Genomic DNA, 9,919 nt, shown 5'->3' with positions numbered 1-9,919 from the left:
AGCCTTCCTGGACACCTTTACCCTTCAGGGCTGCCTCCCAAGGGGCTTTGTTGATCAGTCTCCTGAACAGGCCAATGTCTGCCCTCTGGAAGTCCAAGACAGCAGTTTTACTGACACCCCGCCCCACCCTTTACTTCCCCAAGGATCGAAAACTCTATCATTTCATGATCGCTGTGCCCTAGACGGCCTCCAACCTTTACTTCCCCCACAAGTTCTTCTCTGTTCACAAGGAGGAGGTCCAGGAGGGCACCTTCCCTGGTTGGCTCCCTTAACAGTTGTGACAGGAAGTTATCTTCCACACACTCCAGGAACCTCTGGGACTGTCTATACACATATCCACAGAGGGAAAAGTTCTGCTCAGCCCTCCCTCCACTGTGGAGCTTCAGGTGGGGCTGCAAGGACCATGCATGTCCCCATGGAGATAAGGGTCCCCTGAGGGTCCCACATCTCTTTGCTGCCCACCCCTGGCCCACATTGGCTGATGTCAGTGCTGCAGCTCTCCCTGTGGCAGTGAGGCCCCAAGGACAACCCCCCCCCTCAGCCCCCAGGCAGGAAAGGGAAGATGCATGCTCCAGGGTTTATTTCCATTTTGCTGGATTTCTCAGGACCAGAGTGCAATGGGAGGATGTGGGTGCACACGCTGGCGCAGCCACCTGGGGGGCCGAGACGCCGTAGCCCTGCAGCTGGGGCTATGCCTTGCTGGGGTGGGGGGTCCTGCTCTTGGGCTCCTCTTCCCTGGTGCTGATGGAGCTCCTACCCTGCAGTTCTGTGAGGGGGCAGGGGGTGCTCGGGATGAGCGACCCTCATTGGGCACTCATGGCCGCCACCGTGCTGGTGATCCACTGGGGGGAACATGGGCAGGGGTCCAGCAGGGCAGTGGGTCTGCGAGGCCATCAGGCAGCTTTACCCAGGACCAGCATGCTCATGAGGAAGACCATGAAGAAGAACACCCACATGAAGAAGCGGTCCATCACCTTGGCCACCTTCTTCCACTCGCTGGTCCGGTGCTGGGTGGCTCGGTGGCGCCGGAAGCAGCCAGCGATGTAGCCGATGTTCCTCAGCAGGCTGTCATGGTGGCACGGGCAGCAGTCCCGGGGGCAGCCCCTTGCTTCGGCGCCTGCCTTCCCATCCCCAGGGCTCTCCCCTGGCCCCCCCCCAACCCCTCTGCTGGCCTGCCCGCCCAGGGCCTGCCAGGGGCTCTTGCAGCTCTCGCCCACCTCGTAGACACAGCAGAGCCGGGCCATGTGGTGGAGGATGAGCTGCCTAGCCCAGGGGGGCACGGGCCGGGCCCCCGGACCACAGTGGTGGACGTTCATGATGAAGATGGTCAGCGCAGTGGAGGCCGTGATCATAGTCATGGTGGCAATGTAGTACTTCCCTGCATGGGGAACGGGCAGTGACACCACGGCACAGAGGTTAGAGACCTGCACACCCCCTCCCCACACTGCAGCCACCCTGGCAGGGGTGCTGCCCATCACCCCAGTGCAGACGCCCTGGTCCCATGGGAGGGTCCTGGGTGTCAACAAGGCTCACCAATGAGTGGGACATTCTCTGATGGCGGCATGCTCTCTGCCACCAGCAGCTGGAAGACAGTAAGGGCCAGCAGCACCGTCACCCCCAGCGAGACCTTCTCCCCCGAGTCAGCCGGCAGGTAGAAGCTGAGGGGTGCCAGGAAGGAGACCATGATGCAGGGCAGGAGCAGGTTGAAGATGTAGAAGGAGGCGCGGCGACGGAGGAGGAGCGTGTAGGTGACGTCGGGATAGGGCTCGGAGCAGCAGCCGTAGGTGATGACATTCCTCGTGGCCGGCATGCCCAGCACCTCCCACTCCACATTCTCCACGAAGTCTGCCAGGTCCCCGGCATCCAGCTGGTTGCGGAGGTCAAGCTGGTTCCCGTTGTAGGTCCAGGAGCCGAAGGTGAGGTGGCAGTGCTGCCCGTCGAAGGGGAAGTAGGAGACATCCACCTTGCAGGAGCTCTTGGTGATGGCGGGCGAATCCCACATGATGTGCCCATCAGAGCGCAGCACCACGTTGGTCTCCATCGAGCCGCCAAAGTGGTCATCGGCGCTGGGGGAGGGATGGCCGTGGGGCAAGGGTCTGCGGGGCCAGGGCCAAGCCCCTGTCCCCAGCACCCTGTCATCTCCCCACCCACACCAGGACCACCCCATGTGCAGCTGTGCAGCCCCCCCCAGCCCCAGCCTGAGCCCCTCCCAGCGCCGGGAGCAGTGGCAGGGCAGTGAGTACAACCCACTTGTTGTAGAGGATGATGTCTGGCCGCCAGACGTAGCTGCTGGGAACACGGATGCTGTCGATGCCATCATAGGCGCCCTTGTCCCAGGTGAGGTGGGCGTCCAGCCAGGCCTGGCGCACCCACAGGTAGGAGGTCAGGACCTGGTTCCTCTCATCCTGCCGAGGGGAGAGGATGGGTGTGGGGAACAGACCCTGGTGCCGCTCACCCCCCATCTTAGTCCCCAGCCTGGCAGCTCTTGCAAGGGTCCTGAGGGGCTGAGCTGCCTTCGAGGGGAACGTGCTGTTTTTGGGGGTGTTGGAGAGGTCTGAGCTGGTTTCAAGTGGTCCAAGCTCATTTCAGGGAGGGGAGTGTGTGTGCCAGTTTTGGGGGGTCTGAGCTGTCTTCAAGTGGTCTGAGCTGACTCAAGGGCAGCTGGGCAGGGTTCGAGGGGTCTGGGCTGGTTTTGAGGGGCAAGCATCAGCTCTGGGTTGAGCAGGACCTGGTATAGGAGAGCAGAGCCCGGCTAAGCAGTGGCCAGGAGTGTGATGGGGATGGTCTCAGTCTGGCTGGGCTGCTGGTGATGGTGCCAGTGCCGTGCCCGGCCACTCACCATGTCGATGATTTGGGAGAGGGTGACCTGGAGGGTGACATTGAGCGCCCGGTCGGTGTCCTCCACAGGGCGCAGGGCGCTGGAGTAGTTGTCGAAGAGGTCGTGGAGCAGCTTGTAGGCGAACTTGCCCTGTGCCCCGCGGCAGCCTGCACAGACCCACACCGGGGCTGGAGGGGCTGCAGTCGCAAATGCTGGGGGTGCAGCCAGACACTTCCCCAGGGACCCCCAGGACCCAGCGACAGGGACCCACTGGTAGCTGAGTGAGGTGGGGGAGCATGGCGGGACCCCCGACCCTCCCCACGACCAGCCCAAGCCCCTCTGTCCCACAGATCCTGTCCCTCACCCAGAGATGCCCCATATGCAGGGATGCTACTGCTCACAGGGGCTGGGTGGGGGTCAGTGCCCCTCGCTACCCCTGCTGTCGCTTACCCGGGGCCAGGAGGCAGCTGGCCAGGCAGAGGGTGAGCAGCCGGTGACCTCCGGGCTCCATCCTGCTGTGATCCCCTGCACGCAGGCCCTGGGGCGGGAAAGGGGGGGGGGGGGGGGAGGCGGGCTGTGCTGCCTGCAAGTGCCCGGGTGACGTCAGGGCTGGGACAGGGCGGGGGGGCACAGCCCCCCCAGGGACCGACAGTCTCAGTGCAGCGAGCTCTGTGGCAGGGGGTAACAGGGAGAGACCCCCAAGGGTCCCCGGCTGGGACCTGGCAGGGGACCGGGACAGGGTTTGGGTGCAGCTGAGCCCCCTTGAGATGGTTGTGGATGCTGAGCCACTGCCGGCAGCGACATGCTGCCTTTCGGCTGCTCACCAGCTACCCAAGCCCAGGGAAGGCTTTGCCCACCAGCACCCTGAACCATCACTGCCACAAGACCCTCTCGGCCACACCGGTGGGCAGCCCCTTGGCTCTGCCTGCAACAGGCAGCTAGGGGCCAGGACCACGCTGACGAGGACCGTGCAGTGGGCTCGAGCAGGCAGGGGCGAAATCACTCCTCGCCGTGTTGGCTGGAGCTTCTGCCTGCCCAGAGCTGCTGGCAGCATCGCTCCTGGCCAGCAGCTTCGTGTGCTGGAAACCACCGTCTTGAAGTGCCTCTGGCCTGGGGGGCTGCGGGGAGAGGGGCTCATTCCCCGCAATCCTGGCCCAGAGCAAGGTGGAAAAGGAAACCCCGGGGCTGAAAGGGCAACGGCACCTCGCCCGCAGCCAGGTCCCAGCCAGGTACGGGGCCCTGAAGCCCACCAGGGCCATGGCAGCAGGAAGAGCCAAGGCTGGATGCCGAAGACCCTGGGGTGGAGGGACCGCCGCGCACTGCAAGGGACATCCCTGCCCCTGCTTCTCCAGTCTCAGTACATGAGCAATGAAGGGGAAGGGGAAAATTATTCCCGTTTGGTGAGAACAAAATCCCGGGAGGTTAAGGGACATGAGCCAGGAGACAACGCGGCAAGTGGCAGAGAGGGCCCTGCCACAGGGGTGCCGGAGCACCTCCCCAGCTCCAGCCATGCGGGAGCCCACCGACTCCTGCTCCCCCGGCACCTCTCCCACGCTGATTCCTGGCAGCAGACGCCAAACAGCGTGCCAATCGGTTTTAAGGCCGGAGGTTTTGTTTCAAGGCAGTGAATTATTCAGGCACAGGGCAGCGGCTGGGGTTGCAGGGAGGCAATTGCGATAATGGAAGGAGGCAAAGCCAGAATGACCTTGCTCCCTGGACAGCGTCACGTTGAACCCGCTGGCAGGCAGCCGCCCCGCGTGAGCGAGGAGATACCCATCACCACTGCTTTTACAGCGTTTCATGCCTGAGAACTGGCACTGGCGAGCAGGTCCCCTCCCAGCCTCAAGTCCAGAAGAAGAGAGCACCAGACACCCATCGTCCCCCCCACCTTGGGGAGCAGAGATCTGGGTCGGTGCCCAGCCGAGGGTGTTTACCTGTGCCTTAGGTAACCCCTTTTTGGGGTGCACACACACACTCGCACAGAGTTTTCAGGCTTTGAGCTGCTAGTGTGCAGAGGGAGGGCAAGCTTTAATTCTGTGGGGATACCCTGACCATCACTGAGGGGTGCTCGGCCAAACTCCGAGGACGCTGCAGGTGCCACAGTAGTTTCTTTGCAGCAGTTTACAGAAACTTTTGCTGGAGACAGAAAAATGCACAGTGGCCAGTGAATGATGCCCACTGTTAATGTAGGGCTCTCTGCTGTTGGCAGCTCAGATGCTTTTGAGCTGCATCACAGACTCCTGTAGAAGTCACCTTCTACTTCTCCACAGTCCTTCCCTTTGCAAGAGACTCTTCTGTGACACTCCTTGTTTCTCTCTGTCCTTGTGACCTAATCCCTCTTGTTCCAGTTCCTCTGCAAATCTTAACTGTGTGGGTCTTGTTCTTAGAACAGCCGCTCTCCAAAAGTTGCCTGTCAGCATGCTGCAGAACCAGATTAATTTTTGCGTACTCAGGTACTGACCTACAAGGAGGCAGGGCACTTAATAGCTCTCCTGCTTCCCCTCTTCTTAAGGCTGACTTGCGCAGCTGACTAGAATATTACGCGCCACCGTCACAGTTGTAAGGCTCTTGATCTAATGTGGGCGCGGCTGAGGAAACGGGTGGGTAGTAAGAAGGCAGAAGAGTAGATGGCTGTCACTGTTCATTTGGGACGCACTTCTGTGTGAAGCATCTCTCTCCAGGCTCAGACACCCGGGGAGACAGCTTGCTTATGCTTTTCCTTCCTGAGGTGTGCTATGTAAGCTGGATCTTCCTGAGTTCAGCTGGCCCTGGCATCCTCTACCTCTTTCTTCCACCCATGTTGAAAGATGTTTGAGACTAGACTGAAGTCTTCAGTGCTCTTCCTTCCTATTCTAGATGGGCGTGCTTGCTGCACCACTTACCTGAACGAGGACTCACAGAATGCTTTCGATGTTTTTTTTTTCCTCAGTCTTTAATGCTAATGACAGACCTCGGGCTGACTGGTCCTCTGAGCTGGAGGACCACAATGTCGGAACAGTGACTTTCCATTTGTGGACACTGAAATTATTAGGGACCAGTTGTATCAGTTGTGTGTTCATAAGTCCATGGGGCCCGATGGGATTCACCCCAGAGTGCTCAAGGAGTTAGCAGACGTTACAGCGGGACCCCCTTCCATCATCTACCAAAGGTCTTGGGAGTCTGGGGAGGTCCTTGCTGACTGGAAGCCAGCCAATGTCATTCCCATTTACAAGAAGCATGTGAGGGAAGACCCAGGAAACTACACACCGGTTAATCTAACCTCAGTGCTGGGAAAAATGATGGAGAAGATCATACTGGATGCTACTGAAAGATATGTAAAGGACAATACAAGTCTCAGGCACAATCAACTTGGGTTCACAAAGGCAAAGTCCTGTCTAATTAATTTGATATCTTTCTATGATAAGGTCACCCACCTAGAGGATGAAGGGAAGGCGGCGGATGTAGTTTTTCTGGATTTTAGTAAGGCTTTCGATATTGTCCTTCACGGCATCCTCGTGGTCAATTTGTCCAACTATAAGACGAGCAGGTTCACGGTGCGCTGGGTGAAGAACTATCTGAAGGGCAGGGCTCAGAGGGCTGTAGCGAAGGGGGCTACAACTGGCTGGCGACCAGTCACCAGTGGTGTTCCTCAGGGCTCAATCCTAGGTCCAGTTCTGTTCAATCTTTTCATCAATGATCTGGATGCAGGAGTCGAATACACCATTAGTTAAGTCTGATGAATGACACTAAACTGGGAGGTGCTGTTGACTCTTGAGGGACATGAGGCCTTGCAGAGGGATCTAGATAGACTGGAGCACTGGGCAATCATCAGTGGCATGAAATGTAACAAAACCAAAAGTCGGATTCTGCCCCTGGGACAGAGTAATGCTGGACACAAGTATAAATTGCGAGAGGAGTGGCTTGAGAGCAGCCTTGCAGACAGGGATCTGGGGGTGCTGGTTGGCAGCAATGAGTCAGCAGGGTGCCCTGGTAGCCAAAAGGGCAAACCGCATCCTGGGGTGCATCAAACACAGTGTAACCAGCCAGTCAAGAGAGGCGATTATCCTGCTGTATCTAGGATGGTGCGGCCTCACCTTGAGTCCTGTGTGCAGTTCTGGGCCACACCATTTAAGAAGGGCGTTAAGGTACTCGAATGCATCCAGAGGAGGGCAACAAAGCTGGCAACGGAGCTGGCAGGCATGTCCTCTGAGGAGCGGCTAAGGCCTCAGTGTTTGCCTAGTTTGGAGAAAAGGAGGCTGTGGGGTGACCTCATTGCTCTCTACAGCTTCCTGGGGGGATGTGGAGAGGGAGATGCTGAGCTCTTCTCCCTGGGATACAGGGACAGGATGCATAGGAATAGTTCAAAGCTGCGCCAGGGGAGGTTTAGACTGGACATTAGGAAGCATTGCTTTACCGAGAGGGTGGTCAAACACTGGGACAGGCTTCCTGGAGAGGTGGTTGATGTCTTGTGCCTGGCAGTGTTTAAGAGGGTTTTAGTGTTTAAGAGGTTTGCCTCAATGCTTTAGCTTTTGGTCAGCCCTGAATCGGTCAGGCAGTTGGACTAGATGACTGTCGTAGGGTCCCTTCCAAGTGGAACTACTCTATTCTAATATAGAATAAGAGGCGTATTTTCTGGTTTCATTACTGTCAAAGCTGAAAGACTCTTCTTAGCACTTTCCCAGCTCTGTCCCTTCCAGTGTCCAGATCTGCACTTGGAGAGACATCACTCACCGACGAAACACTGCAACGTGCGGTGGCTTTAGCATCCTCTGCCGTAGCCATGTGACAGAACGAACAATATGCAGCTTTTAGATCCCTGTAATTCTGAGAAACATTATCCCTCACCTACATTACACACAACCACATTTCTTCTGTTTTATGCTTACCATCGATTCTTTATTTCTCAAATAAAGAAGGACAATGTAAGGTTTAAGTGTCATTTACAGAAAATCAGCATATCTCACAGCACTTGCTTTGCACCTGAGTGATTTTGTGCATCGCAGGCTTTACGTCTCACTTACACTGTATCCTGTAGCCTTGGAGGCTGAACTCCAGAGCGCCCTGTGCTGCAAACTCACTATTTGTTGTAACAATAGCACCTACAAACTTCATCTTCCTTTCTGGAGCAAGAGATCAAAGAGTCACATAAATTCTTTGAAATGCTGCACTGGAAATCCTCGGAATGTGCTACCTGGGATTACAATAACAGACTAAAGTAGGTAAGAAATTTATGCATTTGTGATGAAGAGAAGAAAGAGAAGAATGAAAGCAAGGCAAAGACAAAGAAGAGGTTATTTCTTGTTTCTTTCCTGTGGGAGGAAGCAGAGAGCTCTCACAAAGAAAGAACTGAAAGCAGGAGGAGGAAAGAGTTTGAGGAATGAGCTGAAACAGGCTAAAGGAACCTAAAACTGAGGACAACAGAGGAAGTAAAACTTTGAACCTCCCCATTTTAGAGTAGGAAGATGGCAAAACGAGAGTGGGAGGAAAGGCAGTGAAGTGGCAGAATTCGGGCTCTTTGTTAGTACCAGTGCGGGAGGTGAAAGAGGCCCCAGGAGCTTGTTATGGAAGAGAAGGGGAAAATGAATCAAGGGTAGAGGACAACGGAGCACAAAGAGAATTAACCAGAGGAGAAGTGTGAGCTATGACTGTGACCATTTTTTTGCAATGGAAAAGCAGTAGTGCAGCATTTCCCCACAGCCTGACCCAATTCAAGCAACATGATCCATCAGGAGTTTAGACCTTGAGAAATGTCAAATAAAGGCATTGAAGTCTCTGAAGGACTCAGGACATAGACAGGGAGGCCATGAAGATGCCAGGGACAGATGCATTTTCTAAAGAGGGCATTTCAGAAGCAGCTGGAGAAGGCAAGGTGATGTTAAAACCAGCAACATGACCTGGTGAGTAAGCAGAAAAGATGGAAGGAAATATTAATCAAACTAAGGGGGAGGGAAGGAAGTAGCAGCTCTTGCAATAGGGATGCAGGATTCAAGGATGCAGGACAAGCCCAGAGTGCCACTCTCCCTAGTACAATGCCACCTCAAGCAGAGCTGGGAGCTGGGACAAAGGTGAGAAGAGCTTGTTGTGCTTCCCTTCCAGTTCCAGTTGGTGCTTGCTTTACTCTATTGCTCCGAGTTCGGCAGAGGCAGTCCTCTCCTCTTGGGAAGAGCTGCATTCTGGATCTTACTGAAGCTGGTCTCATCCTCCTACAGGGGCCCCATTCCACTGGGGTGAGACATGCTCCATTCCTGCAGCCGCATACTGTGGATACAGAGTGCCCTTCTGTGGGAACACTACCTCCCATTTTATCTCGTTTAGTGGTGCTGGTGTCTCACCTTCCACACTGGGTAGCCTGACTGTGCTTCTCTCTCTGGAGCACTCTCTGCTATTCATGTGGAGTTCTCTGACGTCAGCTCTGAGGTCAGGCAGGCAGGGCCACGCCTGTCCCTTGCCCCCTCCCAAACACAAAAGGCTATAGATAGCTGCTGCAGCAAATGCTTTTCATTACGTACTCCCCTCTCTCCTCAGCATGGGGCCCCTGAATGCCTGTGCTGCTCTGCTATGTGTTTTCTGTTATTTGGGGTGAGCTGTGCATTCCTCACACGGTTTGAATGTCATGCAGAGCCCCAGGGGAATCCTCAGAGGAGCACAGGGGAATCCTCAGAGGAGCAGGAGGAGAGATCAGGCAGGCGAAGGTTGCCCATGCACACCGGGGAAAGGGGAGTGCCAGGTCTATGGCAGCATACCCTCCGCACACAGCATCCACTCCATCTCAGAAACGTGGTGAAAAGCTTTCCACTTCCCACTAGCAGAACTTGCTTAGCTAGCCTTAGTCTGGCAAAACACAGACCAAGGGGTGATGAATCTGTTTGCTTGTACACTTGGCGTCAGTGCCAGAAAGGTAAAGGGACAATTTCAGATTAAGACTAACTGTGAATCAAGAATAAATGGATATAAATTGGCCACTAATACATGCCACTAGAAATCTGGAGGAGACTTCTAGCTACTACAGCAATCGGGCACCAAAACATCCTTTCAAAGTAGAGAAGGACGTAGAAGCAAAAATCCCATCTGCTTCTAAACTAGAGATGATAAATTAGGAGTGATGACAGGATTTTATATCTC

The 9,919-nt window shown here is 55.6% G+C and overlaps 1 protein-coding gene across 1 annotated transcript; it reads right to left on the bottom strand.

Moving 5' to 3' along the window:
* Positions 1 to 893: 893 nt before the first annotated feature.
* Positions 894 to 4,620, bottom strand: LOC104354223 (neuronal acetylcholine receptor subunit alpha-10). The gene is made up of 7 exons (XM_086481368.1): positions 4,524 to 4,620; positions 3,829 to 4,379; positions 3,269 to 3,356; positions 2,840 to 2,985; positions 2,251 to 2,405; positions 1,534 to 2,066; positions 894 to 1,378 (listed from the first exon to the last, which is right to left on the bottom strand). Exons 1-7 carry the CDS (start codon positions 4,618 to 4,620, stop codon positions 894 to 896), a joined length of 2,055 nt encoding a protein of 684 aa, XP_086337494.1.
* Between the last annotated feature and the right edge of the window lie 5,299 nt (positions 4,621 to 9,919).

Source organism: Leptosomus discolor, chromosome 1 (genome assembly GCF_034619465.1).
Source record: "Leptosomus discolor isolate bLepDis1 chromosome 1, bLepDis1.hap2, whole genome shotgun sequence".
Taxonomy (NCBI): Eukaryota; Metazoa; Chordata; class Aves; order Leptosomiformes; family Leptosomidae; genus Leptosomus; species Leptosomus discolor.
The sequence above is the reverse complement of the archived record's forward strand: the minus strand, read 5'-3'. Positions and strand labels throughout refer to the sequence as shown.

Bases quoted from the DNA above. Each gene is read 5' to 3' on its own strand.
- LOC104354223 (XM_086481368.1), bottom strand. From the start codon at position 4,620: ATGAAACGCTGTAAAAGCAGTGGTGATGGGTATCTCCTCGCTCACGCG. The intron at 2,986-3,268 runs GTAAGCGACAGC...GGGTCTGTGCAG, and splicing joins CAGCTGCCTCCTGGCCCCGG to GCTGCCGCGGGGCACAGGGC. The intron at 2,406-2,839 runs GTGAGTGGCCGG...TCCCCTCGGCAG, and splicing joins TCTCCCAAATCATCGACATG to GATGAGAGGAACCAGGTCCT.